General features: G+C 16.6%; 5 protein-coding genes across 5 annotated transcripts, besides 18 other annotated features; 2 read left to right on the top strand and 3 right to left on the bottom strand. All coding sequences in view use genetic code 6, as the record gives it.

Moving 5' to 3' along the window:
• Positions 1–325: 325 nt before the first annotated feature.
• Positions 326–360: a microsatellite.
• Positions 361–5,684: 5,324 nt separating this feature from the next.
• Positions 5,685–5,744: a microsatellite.
• Positions 5,701–5,784: a microsatellite.
• Positions 5,702–5,780: a microsatellite.
• Positions 5,785–5,855: 71 nt separating the features above from the next.
• Positions 5,856–5,893: a microsatellite.
• A 1,930-nt stretch (positions 5,894–7,823) lies between these two features.
• Positions 7,824–7,886: a microsatellite.
• Positions 7,842–7,917: a microsatellite.
• Positions 7,843–7,962: a microsatellite.
• Positions 7,932–7,960: a microsatellite.
• A 1,697-nt stretch (positions 7,963–9,659) lies between the features above and the next one.
• IMG5_098330 (hypothetical protein) lies at positions 9,660–10,917 on the top strand (the record flags this gene model as incomplete). Its single annotated transcript, XM_004035445.1, has 2 exons — positions 9,660–10,747; positions 10,800–10,917. 2 exons carry the CDS (start codon positions 9,660–9,662, stop codon positions 10,915–10,917), a joined length of 1,206 nt encoding a protein of 401 aa, XP_004035493.1.
• A 1,474-nt stretch (positions 10,918–12,391) lies between these two features.
• On the bottom strand, positions 12,392–13,016 carry IMG5_098320 (hypothetical protein). The gene has a single exon (XM_004035444.1). The coding sequence runs from the start codon at positions 12,987–12,989 to the stop codon at positions 12,543–12,545; it is 447 nt and encodes a 148-aa protein (XP_004035492.1). The 5' UTR covers positions 12,990–13,016; the 3' UTR covers positions 12,392–12,542.
• Positions 13,017–13,863: 847 nt separating this feature from the next.
• On the bottom strand, positions 13,864–14,220 carry IMG5_098310 (hypothetical protein). The gene has a single exon (XM_004035443.1). The coding sequence runs from the start codon at positions 14,104–14,106 to the stop codon at positions 13,894–13,896; it is 213 nt and encodes a 70-aa protein (XP_004035491.1). The 5' UTR covers positions 14,107–14,220; the 3' UTR covers positions 13,864–13,893.
• Positions 14,221–14,291: 71 nt separating this feature from the next.
• Positions 14,292–14,341: a microsatellite.
• Positions 14,306–14,352: a microsatellite.
• Positions 14,353–16,128: 1,776 nt separating this feature from the next.
• Positions 16,129–16,185: a microsatellite.
• Positions 16,129–16,189: a microsatellite.
• Positions 16,141–16,189: a microsatellite.
• Positions 16,190–16,503: 314 nt separating this feature from the next.
• Positions 16,504–16,585: a microsatellite.
• Positions 16,586–18,024: 1,439 nt separating this feature from the next.
• Positions 18,025–18,092: a microsatellite.
• Position 18,093: 1 nt separating this feature from the next.
• On the bottom strand, positions 18,094–19,245 carry IMG5_098300 (phosphonopyruvate decarboxylase, putative; the record flags this gene model as incomplete). The annotated part of the gene is made up of 1 exon (XM_004035442.1): positions 18,094–19,245. The coding sequence occupies one exon, from the start codon at positions 19,243–19,245 to the stop codon at positions 18,094–18,096; it is 1,152 nt and encodes a 383-aa protein (XP_004035490.1).
• Positions 19,246–20,066: 821 nt separating this feature from the next.
• Positions 20,067–20,107: a microsatellite.
• A 486-nt stretch (positions 20,108–20,593) lies between these two features.
• On the top strand, positions 20,594–22,509 carry IMG5_098290 (hypothetical protein; the record flags this gene model as incomplete). The annotated part of the gene is made up of 5 exons (XM_004035441.1): positions 20,594–20,607; positions 20,669–20,752; positions 20,809–20,914; positions 21,411–21,618; positions 21,707–22,509. The coding sequence occupies 5 exons, from the start codon at positions 20,594–20,596 to the stop codon at positions 22,507–22,509; spliced, it is 1,215 nt and encodes a 404-aa protein (XP_004035489.1).
• Positions 22,224–22,270: a microsatellite.
• Positions 22,510–22,612: the final 103 nt, after the last annotated feature.

The following is a 22,612-nucleotide window of genomic DNA, read 5'->3' as shown; positions in this document are numbered from 1 at the left end:
AATTTAAATATTCATGTCCTGTTTGTTTCAGATATTTTAATTGTATTTTTAATTATACAAAATAAATAAATTTAATTATTTATTTATTAAGGTATTTTAAAGTCAGAATGTTGTAATAATTATATATGTATAAATTGTCTTTACGATCTTTATATATGTAAAAATTATTTTTAAAAAAAATAACTTTTTTATATTTATTTACTTTCTTCACATCAATTGTATTAGAAATTAAAGAAGCGCTAACTCTAAATTTTAAATGTATATTTTGTGATTAAATAAAACCCTAATATAATGATGAAAACGACTAAAATCGAGTTAAAAGGTAATAATATTAACAAAAATATAATATTTATAAAAATAAGTTATTTTGATAATTCTATAACTATATAAGAATAACTTTAATAATCATTATAAATCCCTTTGAAATTATAAACATTAAACTCTTAAAAAAAATATTAATTATTGCCTCCTTTATAAAAGCAAGGAACAAATATTTCAAAATAATCAGATTAAATATTTGAAGAAAACCTCGAAAGCATATAAATTTAAAATTTGGAAATTTAAAAAGTTTAAACGATTTATTTTACGTAAGATTTAGATGAGTTCTATTCTTCTATTTCTATATTTGTAGGCGATATGAAAAAAAAATCTTCATATTGTGAAAATATTGATTAGTCAAACAATTATAGTATAAAATAAAACCCATAAATTTTTGAAAATAACATGTAGAATTATATAAAAAATTAAAATTAAATCTGAAAAATCAATTGATTTTATATATTTCGTACATTAAATTATTTTTATTTTTATTTAATTTTTTTTTTTTTTTTTTTTTACAAACAAAAATTAAATTTATTTATTATTTTAACTTTTATATAATAATATAAAGAAAATTTTAAATATTTTCTTAATAGATTCCTTAAAATAAATGGAGTTAATTTAATATAAAGAATCAGATTTTGAAATAAAAGAATAAATAAAAGATAGTTATTCAACATATTAAATCAAAAAATACGATTTAAATAAAGAAAGTATCTAAATAATGAAAAAATTAAAATTTACTTAAATTTCTCATTTAAAATACTACTTAAATTAAATAAGCGAATGCAAACAAAGCCAAAAAATCCAAAAACAAATTTTAAATCCAATAGGAATATATTAAAAAAGACAAGAAGATGAAGAAATATGTATTTTTTATGAAAACAATCCTAATGGATCTTTAAAAGAAGAAATACTAAGAAGGCAAGAAAAGCTTGAATATTTTTCCTCATAAGAAATAATCAGAATTATTCAGCAATTATTTAATTAACTATATACTTTAAATGAATATAGATTACATAATTTAAATATTAAACCTTAAAACATATTATTAGAAAATGAAAACAGTTATAAGTTTTAAGAAGTCGGTTTTTTTTCCTTTAATGAAAGTGATGATAACTAAATATTTAGACAACCTGAAAGCTATAGATTTAATATTAATTTACTTTTTTAAATGGATGAAGATTAAAAGAGTTCGTTTGATATTTTTGCTCTAGGAATATCACTTGTTTAAATTTGCACTTTAACTAATTTGAATTAGTTAAAATGCTTTAATGATGAAAATGCATTACCAGAAGAAAAGCAAGAGATTTTAGTTGGAATTAAATAAGTTTATGGAAGAGATATTTTCAATTTACTAAATGCTATGACTCAATATAATGCAAGTTAAAGACCTAGTATAAATTAATTACTTTAAAACTAATTTAATTAATGTTTAAATTCTGAAGATAAATAATATCCTGGAGGATCTAATTTTAGAAAAAGTAATTGCTTTTTTGTCATTAATTTTTTTAATTTTTTTTATATTTTAGTCAATGAATAATTTTTTAGAAAAATATATAATTAAATACTAATGGGATGCGAAAGAATAAATATAAAATTTCCTGATTTATTTGAAAGTTTAAATAAAATTTCTAAAAGGGTTAATAAAAATGAGTTTTATGAAAAAATGCAATTCATTAATGTCCATTTAGATGAATCATAGATATAATTACTAGAAGATATGCTTGATATTAATAAGATAGGTTTCTTTGATTTAAATATGTTTTTTTAAACGAAAGAATAAAAATCTAATAATTAAAACTAATAGGAAACATAATATAAAGAAAATAATTATTTGAAATAAATTTTAAATGTAAATTTTTAATTATTTTGTTCTTTATTTTTTTCTAATTAAAAAAAACAAAGAAAATATATATATATCTAATAGATGAAAATATTAATTTAGAAAAAGAATTTTCTAAATATAAATATTTATAAAACAACTTAATTAGCTTTAATGATTTTTAAATTGTATTAAATAAAAATGGAATTAATTTAAAAGATTTTGAAACTAAACTAATTTTAGATGAATTTGTCTAAAATAATTAAATTAATTTCGACATTTTCTTAAAAGAAGTATATTCAGAAAGATAATGTAATTTATTTATTTAAAATTAAAAATAAGATTAAACAAAAAAAAAAGCTTAGTAAGATTAAACATAAAATGAATTAAAAAATATGTTTAATATAATTTAATAAAAATATAATTCATTAAACGAATTTCTTAATAATGAAATTAAAAATGGAAAAGGGTATTTATCATATATTGCGTTTTTAACTTTTTTCGAATATGAAAATTATAAAATCAATTCAGACAATATGTAAATGAAAATAAGGCAAATATTCGATAAATCAGATTTTAATTAAATTTATTTGTAAGATTTAAAAGAAGGTTTTAAATAAACTATAATCGAAAATATAAACCAATTTTTGAATGAAATTGCTTTATAATTAGAAAAAAATAAAATATCTTTTTCTAAATTTTTAAATGAGAAAATATAAACTAATGCAATCATTAAATTAGATATTTTGAAAGAAAAACTAATTTAGAATTTTAATTTAAAATCATTAAGAAAAAATAAAATTGAATTCTTTTGTGAAATTTTAGATATAAATATAAATGAAGAAAATGAATTAAAAATTAAGGAATTTGTTGAAAAAGTTTAAAACCATGTGAAAAATAATTAAATAGAAAATAAAGAGGCTTTTATTTCTATTGAAAAAGATAATAACTAAATTCAAAATAAAATTGAGGATTAGAATTTATTGTAAATCATAAATTTATTAAAAACTAGTTTAAGTAAAATTAATAAATAAGAAATTTTAAATCTATTTGGTTTATAATCTTAATAATAATCTTAAGTCGAAGTTGATTATTTATAATTTAAAAAAAAGGTTTAACTTATTAAATATTTAAATGATGAAAATGACTACGTTTCTCTTTTTAATCATCTTTAATTAAAAGATAAAAAACTTGTTTCTATTATTGATTTGTTAAATCTATTAGGTTTTTTATTTTTAGTTTTAAAAATATATTTTTTTAATTCTTTTTATTTAGGTTACTATTAAAATAAGAATTCTGATTAATATAATTAAGAAAATAAAGAATTTAATTATAAAATATTTGATAAATTTGAAAACTTGTTTTGTGAAATTATTATTTTACTTTAATAAAAAAAAAAAAAATTAGAAGATTTCTTTGATTTTTCTCAAAATAATATCCCAAGAAAATTTTTTTAAGAAAAGCTATATGAATTAAGTTTCCCGGTAAAAGATTATGAACAAATTTTAACCGAAATTTTAATTTTGTTAAACTAAAGATCAGATTTAATTAATAAATAAAAACTCTTTCCTTTACTTAATTATTTTAAAAATTTTTATGAATAAAAATCGAATCTTTAGACTTAAAAAAGCACTATTTATTGGTTAATATTACTAAATTAAGCAAATATTCAAGAATTTTTAAAAGAAATTGAAGATGATTTAGATTAATAAAGGTTTATGATTTTAATAGAGAGAAACCTTAAATTAAATATAGAAAAAAACCATCATTTTAATATTTTTATAAATAATTTATTAGATAGTAAAGGATTAATTAATACATAAGTTTTATCTGAAGGACTTTAAAAAGAAAAGTAAAAATTAAAAGCTCTAGAAGTATTTTAATATATACATATAATAATTATATGTTTTTTTTTTTACTTAAACAAATAAAAAAAAGGAAATAAAATTAATGGCTAAAAATAATAAAATAACAATAAAAGAAATTTTTGAAAATATAGATGTAAATGAAGATGGAGTAATTTCAAGCAAAGAATTTTTCGAAATGATGCCTGTTATATGTAAATATCTAAATAAATAAGAAACTGATTATTTATTTTAAAGTTTTGATCTAAATAATAATAATTGTATCAATTTAAATGAATTTGTTCAAGTTATTTAAGGAATTAATAATGTTGTTTTATAATAAGATCTTTTTTTTACTTAAATTTAGGAGTTTTTCATTACTTTAGGTGACGTTTTGATTGAAAATAAAATTGGGAGTATTTATAATATATTTATTTCAGATAATAATTTCGGAAATATTAAAGAATTGGAAAGATGTTTAGGTTAAATTGGATTTCCAGTTTAGAAAATGTAAGATTAAATTCAAGCTACTGTTAACTATTTATGTTTAGGAGGAATTTAATTCAATAAAAATTATTTTTTTAAGCAATTTGAAAAGTTTTCAGGAAAAAATAACAATAATAGTCATTAAATTGTTATTAGAAAGAAATAATATATAGAAGAAAATGCTGAAATGTTTACATTTATAATCAGAAATAAAATTTTAGAATTAAAATTGAACATTAATAATATTTTGGATAAAAATAAATACGATAAATATGAATTAGATAAGCTTTTTTATGAAAAATTATATATTGATAGTTAAAAATGTGTTGATGTTTTTAAAGATTTCTTCGATTTTTTTATAGATGATAATTATATGTTTAAAACGATCTCTTTTATTAAATTTTATGACGATATTTAATTCAAAATTTTTGATAATTTATAAAAATTTCTTTAAAAAAATGAGGAAAATTTTATTGGTTTTTGCTAAAAGATTCATGATTTAGAAATATCTTTAGAAGAAGTTATTTTAAATAATTTTTTTTATTTTTTTTTAATTTGTTTTTTTTTAGTTTTTAGATATTTTAGAATATGATTTAAATTATAAAGAAAAATTAAATATTTTAGATATTGAATATTACTGTGAAACCAAAGAAGTTCTTAGAAATAGAAAATATGTAGAATATGAAAAACTATTTTACAAAATTTAAAGAAAATAAAGAAAAACTGTTTAATTTTAAGAATAAGATGAAAAATAAAATGAAAATAATAATAAAAAATTAAAGAAAAAAATTAAAAATCAAACAAATAAAAATGAAATAGAAGATTTTATTTAAAATATAAGTAAAGATATTAAAAATTACATGGATAAGAAAAATGTTGGAATAAGATATGTTTATAAGAAGTTTGATAAAGATAATGATGATTTTATATCTTTTTAAGAATATTAAAATGCGTTATCAGATTCTAAATTAATTCCTTCAATAGAAAAATATGATAAGAAAATTTTATAATTACTTATTGATAGTAAAATCTTTTAAATAAATTAAAAATTTATTATAATATATATAAAAAAAGGTACTTTTGACATATTTGATTGTGATTAAGAAATGAAAATAAAAATAAATAATTTTATTAAAATACTTAAAATAAATACATAAATAAAAGCTGATATATTACCTTTATTAAGTTAATTTAAATCAGTAAATTAAAAAATATATTTAAATATAAATATATATATATTTATATATTTATATATTTATATTTATATATATTTTATATTTGTATATTTGAATATTTTATATTTATATATTTTTTTTATTATTAATATAATTATTTTAGTCATATAAAATAAATGCTTTAAAAAAGTAAATATCTTTTTTATTTATTTTATATATTAATAACATATTATATATATAAATAATTACCTTATATTTAAATACAATATTTTTATTTTTATAAAAAGCTAATTCTTGAAAATTAAGAATAAGATTTATAAAAAAAATTTTAAGAAATTGATATTGATAATGATTAAAAGTTAAGTTATGAAAAATTTAAAAAATATATTTAAAATCTTTCCGATTTTAATTTTAATGAAAAATAATTAGAATTACTATTTTCCCATTTTATTGAAAAAGAATGTGATGATTTTATTTATTTCGAAAAATTTAAAAGCATAATATTAGAAAATCATATGAATTTTAATATAATTCGTTAAAAAATACTTGAGTATCAAGACAAAAATGATAAATCTTTAAAACAAATATATAATTAATTTTCATAAGATGAAGGATCAATAAATATTTAATCCTTATAAGTATATAATATTAAATTTTTTTATTTATATTATATTTAAATAAAAAAAAGATGTTTTTAAAAATACTTGGATTTGATTTTAGTTTTGATTAGCTAGATGAATTATACACTTTTCTTGATTAAAATAAAGATGGTAAAATAAGCTTTGAAGAATTTATGGATTCAATAGAAAAAGGTGAAGAAATAAATTTAAATTAAGTCTTGAGAAAAATTAGAAGAACAATAATATCCCAAAAATGTGATATAAATAAAGAATTTGAAAATTAAAAATAAAATAAAGAATTTATTAATTTTCTTTAATTAAAAGAGATCTTTAAATAAAAATAAATATAATTAAAACCTATAGAAATTAATCTTATATATTAAAATTATTGTACAAATGATGATATTTTTCAATATGAAAATTTTTGTAATGATTTACTTAATTATGCTTATAATATTGAGCCTATTTAAAAGGCTATTAAACTTATTATTATTGATTAAAATATTGCTCTAGATGTTTTCTTTGATATTTTTTCTCATAAAAAAGATTTTCTTAAAATTAATGAATTTAAGGATCTTTTGTAATACTGCGAATTTAAAATTCCTAAAGATGAAGTTTTTTTATTATATAATTAATTATTTTAAAATAATATATTTAAAAAAAAAATAGTTCTTGGAAGCTTTTAATGCATTTGATATAGATCTAAATGGAAAAATAAACAAATAAGAATTCATAAATATAATATAAGGCCATATTTAAATATAAAAGAAAATAAATTTAACTTTTCTAATTGAAAATGAAGACGAGTTTTAAAAAAGTGTTAATTGGGACAATTATTCCTAAATACAGACTATAAATTAAAGTATAATTTCTTCAGAAAATAACACTAATATCCCTGTTTCTTAAAAGCCGTTTAGTTTTAGAAGAGCTAATTCAGATTATATTTAGGATGAAGATGAATAGTTAGATATACTTGAGGTTTTAAAAAGAAATATTTGGTAGAAAAAAATTGATATTTTTATACTTTTATTAGACTATGATTTTTAATATACACTTCTACTAGATTCTGAGAATAAATTATATGAAATATTTAAAGAAATAATAGAAAATCCATAAAAAGAAAAAATAAGTAAACTTTTTAAATAATTCTGGAACTCTTAGGAAAAAAATATGGCTTATTTTAACATTGTATGCAAAGTTTTTTACGGAGGATTTTTCGAAATTATTTAAAAGGGTATTTTATTTGACATTTAATATAAAAAAATAGGCCCATTAGAATATTTCTTATAATTTTTGTAAGAAAAAAATTATTGCTCTTTTGAGTATTTCTAAAACTATTTGTATAAAAGATTCTATCTTTAAAAAGAAGTTTGGAATAGCTAAATTGAAAAATTATTTGAATTCATATAAAATATAAATATTAAAAATTAATAATAATCCATTAATAGTATAATAAAAAATTAATAGACGAATTCAAATAATCTAAATAGTAAAGTTATTAATCAATAAGATTTTTGTATGTTTTTATATATAAATTAATCATATAATCCAGTAAAATATATAATTAATAATAATATATATATAAATATATATATAAATATATATAAATATATATAATATATTTGATATATATATATATATATATATATTTTTATTCATACATATTTGTATATTTATAATTTTATATTTATATAAAATAAAGAATATAGATATTATAAATATACTAAACAGTAAATAGACTTCATTTATATTGTAAAAAATTAAATTAGTTTTAAAAAAATCTCAAATATAAACTATTCATGCATTAAGTTGTTTTACTTAAAAAATTGACCTTTCTTTTTCTAAAATCAACTTAGAAGAATTTCTTAAAAGTATAGATATATAATTATCTTTCAAAGAAATTTAATACATTTTCAATCAATTTAGTTTAAACGGGAGTATGTAAGTGATTAAAATGGCACTTTTTCTAGATGGAATTGAAGAAATTCTTCCAATTTTATTTTAATATATATTGTATTTAGAATAAATTACTTGCAAAGAATTGTTAAAAAGTTACTAAAATAAACAAGAATGGGACATTGTAGATTTTTAAGTATTTTTATCTAACAGATTTAATATATTATTAGATGAAAATGATCTCGAATTCATTTTTTAGAAAATAACTGGATAAGAATAAATAATAAATGAAGAATAAATGACCGTTTTTTTAAATAATAATAGTACAATTTTTCCTTAAATGTAAAAGGATGCAATTGAAAAGCTAAATTTATAAAAAAGAATTTCTTTTTCAACCAAAATATAAACACAAAATGATGAAGAATTAATTTTTTTGCCTTAAAGGCCCAACGATTATACTTATGAGCCTTTATAAAGCTAAGAAAATGAATAATTAAATCCTAATAATATGGAATAAATTAGTGACATGTCAAGTAGTTTTCCCAGAAGAAAAAAAAAAATCCAATTAAAAACGAATTTAAGTGATTAATTGTTATAAATTAAAAACTAAGATTCATTTGCACTTACCGATTTGTATTTTTAACATAGTCCTTATGTTTATGAGGACTAGTTTTAGTAAATAACTGAATTTCTAATTGGATTATAGGAAACAAATATCGAAAAATAAACCGAAATTAAAAATCTTTTCGGATAAATATGTAAATAGAATTAATCTAGAGCTAATTATGGTGAATTTGTGGATTTTTTTAATGATTACGAATATGAAATAGAAGAAAATCTACCAAAAGAAATAGAAAATGAACTGAATATTTTATATATTTATGCAAATAAAAGTAAAGCTAATACTTTGAGTTTAAATGAATTGAATATTTTACTTGCGAAGCTAGATTTTTTTCCTAGTAAATAATATGAGTTTAAAAGCTTAAGCTTTATAGAATTTTAAGATTTTTTTATTTAAAATTGCCTTTTAGGTTAAAAGATGGATGAGAATATTAATGATTTATTAAAAGGAGAATTCAAAAAAATAGTCGGTTTATTAAATTTAGCTTAGTTTAATTAAATTTTTGTTAATTTAAATATTATACTTAAATAAAGGGAAATATGGGAAACATTTTCCTTATTAGATAAGTAAAAGTTAGGCAAAATTTCCTTTGAGGAATTTTATTAATTAATTAATAATTATTCAGGAAAAAATGCAATTATTATTTCTTTTATTTTCAAAGTAATTTTTTTTTTTTAATTTATAAATATTTTTAATAATTTCTTTATTTTTTAAACAAACAAAATTAGATTAAATATAAGTATAAATACTCACCAAAAGATCTTGTAGAAATATTTTAAATTCTTCCAGATTAATTCCGTCTTTCTTTTTTGCGTTCTTAAAATCAAAAACTAAAGCACTTACCTTCTCAAACCCTTAAACCGAAACTTAACAATGAACTAATATATCCTGACCTTTATTACATAAATCCAAAAGATATAAATATAGGAATTTTCCTAAATCCATAACATAAAAGTGAATCTTAAAAAATAATCTAAATAACAATTCATTTAAACCGAAAATCTTCCTTCTGTAAATAAATTTGACTTTCCAACAGAAAAAATAGCTTTAAGAAAAGTTTATTTATGCCTTTGGGACGACAAAAAGTAATAATTTATAGGAAATGTTTCACGTTTAAATTGTAACATTAAAGACCAGAATGAAAGAAAATGGTTTTTTGTAGAAAATGAAGTTTTTATTAAATATGAAGAACAAAGCGAAAATCAAAAAAACAGCATTTTTCTTTGCGCTGAATTCGTTTTTCATTTCTATAAAAATGAAAAAAAGGAAGATTTAGAAATTTCTATTGGTCATATATTAATTCCATTTAGCAATTTAGAAAATGAAAATAAAAAAAACTAATAAATAACGACTTCAACTATTTAACTTTTCGCATAAACACCATCAAATTAATAAAAAATAATATTACAAGAAAACTCAAAAAAAAATATGAAAAAAGGTGCAGGTTGGTGCTGTGGATTATCATTGAAAAGCAAGTTATAATAAAGCTTAATTAATTATTAATTAAATTATATAAATGAAACTAATGATTATAATATTCTACCTCGAATTATCTTGTTTAAAAAAAATTAAGTTTCTTTAATAAAAGCCTATAGACAATATTTCGCCTATAGAAGTCTTGAAAAAGGAACTATAAATTATAATTTAAGCTAAGACTAAGTTTTTTTAACTTTTTAAAAAGCTTTTGATTGCCCTCATATTGAATATACTTTGTGTTTGTTTTGGGAAAATGAGGTGAATAAAAGTTTTGGGGAATTTAATTTGGATAAATTGTGTGAATCTTTTAATTTGTGTATGAATTTTATTTAACTTCTTCTCAGTAATGTTAAATATTAATTTGACAAAAAAGATCCAGCTTAAAGCAATTATTGTAATAAAATATTAATTAAATAAAGAAATGATTTATTAGATATTACTCTTGAAGAAATTAGAGTTTAAATATTTAATAAATAAGGAAATGTGTAATTAATATATTTTTAATAATTTTTTTTATTTTTTATAAAATAAATATAGATAAAATAGAAGATTCTCGTAATTTAGAAAACCTTTCAATAACCATTTTGATTAAGACTTAGAAGAAGATTAAGAAGACGAATTTATGGTTCAATAGTATTTTAGTAAAAGACAATGAAATAAAAATTCATATAAAATAAATAATTTATACATAAACAAAATCATACTCTCTTTTATATACCCTTATTTTAACAAACCATTTTTTGTAATTTATTAAGTATTAACTAAACCATATTTTTTCTATCAGGATAAGATTAGCAAATCGGATAATAAATATATCTCCTCCAAAATATATCAAAAGTTGTTTTCGCTAAAACCTCTTAATTATCAGAAGTCGAGAAATCATTACTTTAAATTATTTTTTTTAGCTTTGAAATTACTAAAGTTTTTCGTTTTTATTTTTTACCCTCGTTTCCTTCTGACTCTTTAAGAAATTTTTCAATTTCAATTTTTTTGAGGGATTCTTATTACTATTATTATTCTTTTTCATAAGCATTAATTGGATTATTTATTAGAGTAAAAATCCCTGTTTTTACGAATAGTTTCAATTATTCAATATAATATTATTTTCCAATTTCAATTATATATGATTCAGAAACATTTTTTAAATATTATTTAAATAAGTAATTTTTAAGTGCTTTTGAAATAAACTTATAAGCTATAATCTCGTGTTTAGGTAGCTTATAAATAGTTTTATTATATTATTTTACTTCTTAATAATATTTAATTTCTATTTCTTAAACATATGAAATAAGTACTTTTTATCCTTCTTTTTAAATATAAGAAACATATTTATTAAAATGCTTTCTTTAAATCCATTAATTATTATAGAAATAAATCTCATCTTAATGTACTTAATTTAATGTTTTGTTCCAATTCTAACCATTTATTAAATTTTATTCATTTTTAATTTTTTCATGCTTTTATATGCAAACTGTATTTTGCAAACATCTACATAATATTAGAAAAGCTTATTTCTTAATTAAAATATTCGCAGTTTTTTAATTATAAATTTTTTTGAAACTTATATACATTTATTTTTCATTAAATATTTTATTATATTACATCTTATTTTCAGAGCCAATACAGATAATGTTTTGAGTCTAAAAGATGTTCCTTTTCCAAACTTCCTTTGTAAATATGATTTAAATTTAGTATTTAAGTTTAATAAAGGAGCTAATATATAATATTGATTATAATTTAGAAACTTTTGAAATTTCATTTTGGCCTATATGCATTATATGAATACTAATATTGAAAATATAATATACCATTAAAATTAAAATTATTATTTTAAAATTCTTATTTCTTATTCAATTCTTGAAAAGTTATTTTATTCTATTTTTTTTTCATTTTTTTAGATAAGATTGAGCGTTTTTTTTTACAAAAATAAGAAATTTTACAAAGCACATTAAAAATTTGTTTTAATAAATCTATTTTTTAAAGTATTTTTTATAGGAATATTATTAATTTTTTATTTTTTTGGCGAAAATTAAATCAAAGTATTAGTTTCTTGCTTTTTTTACTTATATTTTTCCTAACAAAAAAAAACAACTTTTGCTTTTTCAGAATTTTCGCATAAGATTTATGAGTGTAAAAATATTGTTTTTTCTTCTAAAAATTTATTTCTTATTGAAAATTCTTTTTATTTTAAACTTTTTTAATCACTTTTTTATAAATAAATATTAAAGGGAGCAAAATAAACCTTAAAAATAAACGAAGATTCTTCTTAACAATAAATATTCATAAAAATAAAGTCTTCTTTTTTAAAAAAATCCTCAATTTTTATTGTTTGTTTCGGATTTTGAATAAAAATGAAATTATTATCTAAATTAGGTTAAGGCTTAGTACTTATAAATAATTATATTTTACCACTTTTAGTTATAAAATCGCAAAAAAAAGGCATAATATTATCTTTTAACGGTACAATGTATTGTTTATAATCAAATTTTTTAATATTATCACAAAATGTAATTTAGTTTTTTTACAAAATAACAGGCTATTTAAATTTTTAAAACTATAATTAGAAGAATTTATTATCAAATTTAATATTTTAAGTAAACTGATTTGTTTCGATTTCTTTAAGAAAATTGTTTTCGAGTTTTTAAATAAAAAATTATTCCTTTTCAAAACTTCTTTATTTTTTAAATCTATTATTTTGAAATTCTCCTCCGTCTATTACTAAATCATCGAATTTCATTTTTATTGAAATTGGAGAAGATTTTAATTATTATAGTTTTGAAAGTTCTTTTTTTTATTTTTCTTATTCTTCTTAATATTTTTTTTTAATTGGAGATGATTAAGGACGTTAATTTTTATAAATATTAAATTATTTTATGTCTTTAGATTTTTCATTTTTTTACATTTTCTTATTTTTAATTTTTGTGTAATATTAGGTATTTTGAAATAAACTTTTTATTTTTAATTTAAATTATATTTTTAATTTTTTTGGTTTGAATATATTATTTCTATTAAAATATTATTATTTTTAATTCGTTATTTAGTATTTATATTATTTAACTTAAAATTTTTAATTGATTATTATTATGAATATAGATTATAAAGCACAATATGAGGAATTATAAAATTAATATAACTAATATAAAGGTTTTTAAAAAATATATATTTTTAATTTAATTTTATAAATAATAATCGGATTATTAAAAAATTTACTTTTTTGAAGATATATCTTAATAAATATAAACTGAATTAGAATAAGAAATATAAGAAATCATCATTTAAAATTAAAAAAATGTTTAATAAATTTAAGATTTAAAGAAAGAAATTAATGAATAATTTGTAAATTAAATAAATTATTTCAATAACAAAAATACAAAATAAATAGAATTAAATCCAGTAATATTAATAAAAATTAAATGGCGAAAAATAATCTAATTTTGAATTAAAAAAAAAATAATTTAATTAGAAAATGATAATGAAGATTATTCGTAATAAACTAGGTTTTTTTTATATTATTAATTATTATATTTTTTAAGTTTAATAAAAGAAATGATGAATATAAATTGAATGAATTGTTTGAAAAAATTGCAATTTTAGAAACATAATTAGAAGCGAATAAAAGTTTTTATGAAAATCAAATATAATTATATAAAGATTAGATAAGTGATTATGAATGCCAATTATTAAAATAATAATTAATAGAAACTAAATAAACAAACTTATAAATAGAAATAGAAAAAAAAGGATTAGCTTAAATTGAATAAATAAAAAATAATACAATATAAATTAAGAAGGTCAAAGTAAATAGTTTTTCTTAAAATAAATCTCTTATTTTAGTTAACAGCATTATTTAGGACTTAGATGAAAAAATATTGTAGTATAAGAAAAAAATTACTAATTAAGAAAACTAAAATAATAATATAAAATGATTTAATAAGTGAAATTATTATGAAAAATAGCAATTTTATTTTCATATTTATATTATTGTTTCAATATAAAATTTTGAATATTTTACAAAGAGCCTATATTAAGATTATAAATAAATTTATTTATATTAAATATATATTTATTTTAATATAAATTTTTGTTAAATTATTTAATGGAATACTAAAATTATTTATATATTAATCAAGAAAATTAAAATAATAATAATTTCTATAAATATAAGAAATATAAAAAAATAGTCGTATATTTAGTTTAAAATAATTATAAATTTAGTTAAATTATGCTTAAATATATTAACTATTAAAAGCTTACTCATAAATTAAAATACAATAAAAATAAGATAAATAATAAAATTACATAAAATAAGTAATATTAATTAATTAATATAACATCTTATTTTTTTCAAATTTTGTAGTAAAAACTATCGAGTATTAGGTCACAAGCTTTAGATACATTTTCGTAATCTGTATTATTTGAAATATCTTCTATAATTTGTTAAAAATCACGATTTTTTCCAAGTTCATTTAATACACAATTTAAATACTTTTCATTATCTTAAGAAGTATAAAGCAAATGATATATAGATTCTAAAGTTTAATAAAATAAATCCTTTTCTTAATCAACAAGTATATCAACTAATGGCAAAATAACTTATTTTTACAATAATATTTAATGCTATAAATTATTAGTTTAATGAATTAAAAAAAATATAAAGTTTTTAGCCTAAAAATTAATATTATTTTAAGGATGATAAATAGCAACATTAATTATATATTCAACTAACAAAATTGATTTTTCCAATGCATCTTCAAACATTAAATATAAGCTTAAAGATTCTACCATAAGTTTGATAATTTGAAAATTAATATTTTCTACATCATATAAATATAAACAAAAACTCGAAATAATTTCATTTTCATTAAAGCTAAAGAAATAATAATTAAAATTATCACTTTTAATTATATAGTGTTTTAATGTTTTTAAACAATTATAAAATAACTTCTCGTTATGAAAATGTTCAAAAGTACAAAATTTAATTATTTTATCAAAAACTTGCTTATATTCCAATATTTTGAAAATATCTTCACCATATATATCTCTTCCGAATATTTCTAATATTTATAATGTATCTAATAGCATTTATTCGTCAGTTTAATCTAAGTTCTCAAATACAGCATTTATTAAAGGCATAAAATTCACAAATTAATCTAAATTATAATTTTAAAATTAATGATCTTAGAGAATTGACTATAAAAAAAATATATATTGAGATTAAAGTTATTAACTTTATAATATTTATGAATTAGGGATTATATATTTTTTTATAATATCGAAAACTCCACATTCAACCATTTATTAAATATATTTATTTTACTCTATTGCCAAGTTTCCTAAACATCTGAAAACTTCAAATAAAATTCTCATTTAGTTACTATTAGTTTCCATTAAATTTATCAATTTTTAAACAATATTAATATTCTCAAAATATTTATAAATAGAATTATCTTCTAAAGTAAGTAAATCTCCAATACATATTAATACATGTTTTAATATTTTATAATCTTATTAGTCTTTTTCTTATTCAAGTGTATTAACAAATATTTATTATAATTGATTGCTTTTTATTAACTAATGGATTAGAATTTCTTCTTTTTTTATTACTTCTAAAACATAAACTTATAGAAACTTTAAATTGTATAAAATTTATTAAGTATCGTTTTACTAATAAGCTTCTGTTAATAAATTTATGTTGGCTTATAGTTACTAATAATTTAATTAGAATTATTAATTCTTTTTACTTTCAGAATGACTTTGCCTTTTTTATTTTAAATAGGCTTTTATACATTTTTTTCTGATTTCATTTCTTTTCTAGTATTTTATTTAATTAATATTTACTTTTATTAAGTCACAATTATTAATCATCATTTATTTTTAGTTTTTTTTTTTTTTTTAGATTTTTTTTATTTATTTTTTATTATTTTTTAGTGAAAGTAAAATTTTTTAATATCTATTTAGAAATACATATTAAAGTTTTAATTAGTATCAAAATGAAAATTTCAAAAAAATTAATTTTCGAATAATTTGAAAAAAATATTTTAAAGAAACTTGCTAATAAATTAAATATTTTTTATTAAAATTTAATTATATAGTAAATTATAAATTTATTTATTTTTGTAAAATTCTTTGATATAATATATTAAAATTACATTTTAATTTAGTTTTAAAATATATTTAGTTTTGTAAACTTATATTAATAAGAAAAAATTTATAAAAAATAATATAATCAAATATACAATAAATTTTAATTTATTATTTTTACAAATAAATTTATTATATACTATTTTAAATTATTATTTTTTTAAATTTTATAACATACTATTGATTAAAAAATAATTTTAATTTATTAATATAATTTAGTTATAAAAATTAATTTTTATATAATTAACCAAATAAATATCTAAACAAAATATTAAATTATAAGAACTTTTAGTTTATATAAATAAATATAAAACTACTAAATAGCATATAATGATAAATCCATTTTCAAATTAATTTTTTTAATTTTTTATGTTTATTTTACATTTTGTTTAACTTTACAAAATAGAATCATAATCACACACTTTATAAACTTATCGATAATAACTCTTTACAATATTTTATTCTTGATTATATGTAAGTAAATAAATAAATACTTTAGCTATTACATGATTTAAATTTGTTTATCTGATAATAGCAGGTACCTATTTTTCCTAAATATAATTTAATATTAATGCTTGAAGAATATTTTCTTGATAATTTTAGCTCTAAAATAATTAGGCAAATGTCAGTTTATTCTGAAAACATAAATATTTTTTAATAATAAAGAATTTTTATAATTAATTAATTTTATTATTTATTACATAATGTTTTCGTTAAAAAATTATTTATAATATATTATTAATTATTAATTCTTTATTTATATTCTTATGATTTATAATATTTTTAAATTTATTCTATTTTTACTTATTTTAATTCTTTAACTTTATTTATAGTTAATTAGTTAAGATTTATTATATTTCTAATTTTGAAATTAACTCTTCTTAATGCTACTCATATAATTTGTTTTGTTTCCTAATTCAAATTTAAATTTTTAAATACTCTTTTATTGCTTCAAATAATTTTTTTTGTTTTTCCTCTTATTCATATTTTTAGTATTTTTAAACTTCAAAATACATACATCAAAAAGTCTTTATCCATTAATATATTTATTTGAAGATACTTAGCATGCAGAATTTGAACAAAACAAATAATTTTACATCTTTAAATTCATTTTTTCAACTCAATGTTACAAATCCAATAATTATGATGTATTATAATCTTTTATTAAATCTTAATTTAAATATATTAAATATTTTGTATTTATTGCTATTGCTTTTGATATTTTTTTGTAATATTAGTGAATTTCCATATATTCTTTTGTTTAATTCAAAACATAAATATTATTTTATAGATCTTCTGATTCAGATATTATTTTATTGACCATTTTTTAGTTTTATAATTCCATTTTTCTATTTTTTTTTATTCATTTATTTTTGTTAAATTTCTTTTTATTAGTTTTTTACTTTTAAAATAATAAAATTTTATACATAGTATGGATAATATTATAATTTTTATAGTGAATATTTTTTCATAATATTCAATTTTAATTAAAATGTTTTGATATATCTAGTTTATTAAAATTCCTAAATTAAAAACATATCATATTTAATAAAAAAAATATTAATTTTATTTTTATAAATAATATTAAAGTTAAAACAAAAAAAGTATCTTAAACTTATGTTTATATTATATTATATTATATTATATTATATTATATTATATTATATTATATTAATTATATTATATTATTTCATTATTAAATCTATATATAATTCATTAATTCATTTTTATTTTAAATAGTACTCTATTTAGGTCTTCCTAAATTCGGCCTTGCCCCGGGATTTATTTTGATTTCAATTAATACAGGCTTAGTATATTTTTTTTATTTTATTTAAATTAAGTTAATGACATTAATTAATTCAGTTTTTCCCTAAACTTAATACACTTCTTCATAACCAGCACCTTTTGCAATTTAAGGAAAGCTAATTTCATTAGCACAAGTTGGTTATTATCCAACAGAATCATGACATTCATTATTAAAAATAAAATGGACTAAATTATTAGCTTTAGATTATCCTATAATACACATAGAACCCATATGCATAATAGCCGCACCATCTCCATCAAAGCAATAAACATTTTTATTCTATGAATTTAATGCAATTCCTAAGGCTATACTGCTCGCATATCCCATACTTCCAACAGTAAAGAAATCCATATTTGAATTTTATCCTAATTTTTCTCTTAATTCACATAATTCTCTACTTAAAAATCCTGTTGTCCCTACGAAAATTCCTTCATGAATATTCTATAAAATAACTTCGAGTGCTTATTCTCTATTTAATTCATATTTATTTAATTAAATTCTATTTTTATTGATTACTTCATATTATTAAAAATAGTCTTTTGTAATAACCAAAAATACTGGTTCTTAATTTTATAATGCTAAATTATATCCTTTTTTAATTTCTGTCTAAAATTCATCTTTAGAAAGAATTATACTATTAAATTTCATTGAATTAATCATATCAAGCATACAAGAACCCATTATCATATGTTAAGGTTCATCTTTTACACTTGGTTCTCCCCTCCATCCTATTAATATTAGCATTGGGATACTATATACTTAAGAATGAGCTAAAGACATAAGAGGGTTAACTGCATTTCCTAATCCAGAATTTTACATGTAAACTAGCGGAATCTTTTTTTATGCAAGATAATATCCAGTAGCTAAAGCAATTGATTATCCTTCATTTGCAGATATTATATGGTTTTATTCACATGTGTTATCTGCTATAAATGCACAAAACTCTTTTAATAGAGAGTCAGGAACTCCTGTATAATAAGTTACTCCTTCGTCTTTTAATGCTTTATAAAAATCACTTGGAGATACTTTTTTCATTTTTTTGTTATTTAAAATTAATATAATTTATTATATTTTATATATTATTAAATACTAATTTTTTTATATATTTGAATAAATAATATAATGATATTTAGATATATTACATAAAAATTAATAAAGTATGTAATATGTCTTTTTTAATTCATGATTTGTTCATTAACCATAATACGAAAGATGTTTTAGTTATATCTAATTTAATATTAAATATAGCATTAATTATATATTTAATTAATACGCCTTTTATAAATTATAAATTAATAAATTTAAATTGATGATATAAAAATATATTTAAAAAGATATTTAACTAAATATATATAAATTTTATCTATTTGTAATTAACTTTTTCATTAATATCTATTAAAATTATTTCGCTTTTAGATAAATATATAATTAACTTTTACTAGATTATAAATAAAATAACTTTATTATATATATGTTTAAAGATACTTTAATTTTATGCAAATTTATTTTTATTTATGGTTTATAAATAATATATATATTTATTATATATTAATTTATATACTATATAAAAAATATATATACTTAAATTAGGTAGTTTTAACATAATAATTTTGATTAATAATATTTTATTATATTTTTTATATCATTTTAAAATGGCATTAAAACAAATAATTTTTTAATATTAGCAATATTCGAACATAAATGAACTAAAGTTTTTATTTATTCTATTTAACTAAAAATTAAATGCTTATATTATCAATTAAAACAAAAAAATAATATATTACCAATTTTATTATAAAATTATCATTTATATCTTTATAATAATAAATATATTTTTTAATTAATTTAAGCTAAATTTATATAATAATTACTTATATAAATATTAACTTATATAAATTAAATTATTTATTAATTTTATTAATAAAATCTTTGTTTTTTGATTTTTTTGCTAAAATTATTAATAATATTAGTATTAATATTATATTCTCATTTTAATTTTTTATTAAAATAAAATGACAAACCTATTTTAATATTATATTTATACCTTTGTTATTTTTATATTTATATATATAAAATATTATTTTATTCATCATTTTTTTTCAATATAATTTTTTATACGAAAATATTATATTTATATAATTTATTATTTTTTTAAAAATAATTTTATATAGTTTCTTTATTTTACATAAATTTTTAATTTTTATATATTTTTGTTTATAAATGAATAATTTTAAATTTAGATCATATTCAAATGCAAGTTGTGTCAATTTTCCTCATTTTAATATAACCTCTGATAGATAAGATTTTTATTATAAATTTTTTAATGAGCAAATACTTATATAAGCGTCTATAATATAAAGCATTTTAAAGCAAGATTAGGATAATGGAAAATATATTGTATTAAATATATTAATGTATATAAAAAAAATATATTTAGATAATTATTATAATTCTAAAGGGATATCTTATAAAAGTTGACACAAAATTATATTCATATGAAATAGTTAGACGTTATAGCGAATTTTTAAAATTAAAAAATAATGTATTTATTACTTTTTTTGATACTTTATATTATTAAAATTCATAAAAAATAAAAAGCTTGATAATTAAATCGATAAATAAGTTTTTGAATAATTTCCAAGTAAAATTATTTTTAGAAAATTTGAAAATGAAAACATCGAAAATCGTAAACAATAATTTAACTGTAAAACTTTTATTATTAAATTAATATTTTTTTTTTTTTTATTTTTTTTTAGAAATTCTTCATTCCTTAACTGAATTATCACATGATATATAAATTTTTGAATACTTTGAGTTTTTAGAAATATACAGTATAATTTATAATATTTTAAACGATAAAAATACATAAAAAAGACAAGTTTTAATTAAATAAAATAAATCTTCATACAGGAATTATTTGCATGAATAGATAGCCTATAAGTAAAGAATAAGACATAAAAGATGTTAGTGAAATGCTAATATATTTAAATAAAAACACAGAAGAATAAATTTAAAATTATAGGTAAAAATAACATAGTAAAAATAAAATATTTATATATATATCTATATAAATATATTTCAAGGAAAATAGAAGAAATGTTTGGTAAAACAAGACCAAAATTATCAATTAAAGCCATAAAATTATTATTGTTTGTAAAATAATATAATATAAACAATTATTTTTAATAATTAAAAAAAAGGGAGATAATAAATAAAATGGCTTAATCCAGATTGTAGGATAATAAACAAATGAAGAACTTTTATCAAAAAATAATCATATTTAATGTTCTGCTGGACTTTAATTATTAGCTAGACTTATGGATTATGAATTTAATTTAGACGCAGAGTCCTATATTTAAATTTTTGCTGAAAATAGTTTTTCTAATGAATTAAAAAAACTTAAACTTTGTATTTTTTTTAAAAAAGATAAATATTTAATTTAAAATTTTTAAATATCTTTTTTTTTTATTCATATATATATATTTTTTTTTTTCAGAAAAACATATTTCCGATTAACCTGCTAATAATTGTAGATAATATTCGTTTCAAATTTTGAAAAAATATTAAGAAAAAAATAATGAATTAAATTCAGATTAAAAACTAATGGAAAACTTTGAAATATCTTACTAATCTTTACTTGAATATAAAAAATGGCTTGTTTAAAAATATAAAGGATCATAAAATTAACATTGTGGTTAAATAAGATAAAATATTAACTTTCAAACTGAAAATAATAATAAATGTATTTAGAATGGATAACTTATTTTGGAAGATTAAATATATTTTTTACTTGAAAAAAAAGTTTGGAAACAACCAAAAAAAACGAATTACGTTTAAAAAATAAAAACAAGTTGCTGGTAAATATTTAAAAGATTATCTATTTTTTATTCATATAAATATATAATTTTAGTGATAGTAAGCACTTTAAAATCAGTTCATATTATTAAATTGAAAAAGAATAAATAATAAGTTATTTTTTATAAAACTAATAACTTTATGATAATAGAGTAAAATAATATTTTTTATTTTTGTTTTTACTAATGTTTTTTTTTTTTTTTTTCAAAAAGTTTATTAAATATTAAGAACTTACTCAGGATGAAGTGTATGACAAAAACGATTTGCCGATTATTCTTGAATTATTTTAGTCAAATAATAAGCAAATATATTTTTTTATAAATTAGAAAAACTAGAAACATAAAACCAAATAATCATTTATAAAAAAAAATATAAAAAAATTAAATAAAATTTTAAACACATTAAAATTAAGAAATAGGTTTAATATAATTAAAATAATATTGATTATAATTATTTTATTTATTTTTATAGCTGAATGGGAACAATATATTATTTTTAGAGATTACACAAAAAAAAATGATATAAAAACTAAAGTTATTTAAATTAT

Source organism: Ichthyophthirius multifiliis (genome assembly GCF_000220395.1).
Source record: "Ichthyophthirius multifiliis unplaced genomic scaffold scaff_1120509250839, whole genome shotgun sequence".
In the NCBI taxonomy this organism is placed as follows: domain Eukaryota; phylum Ciliophora; class Oligohymenophorea; order Hymenostomatida; genus Ichthyophthirius; species Ichthyophthirius multifiliis.
The sequence above is the reverse complement of the archived record's forward strand: the minus strand, read 5'-3'. Positions and strand labels throughout refer to the sequence as shown.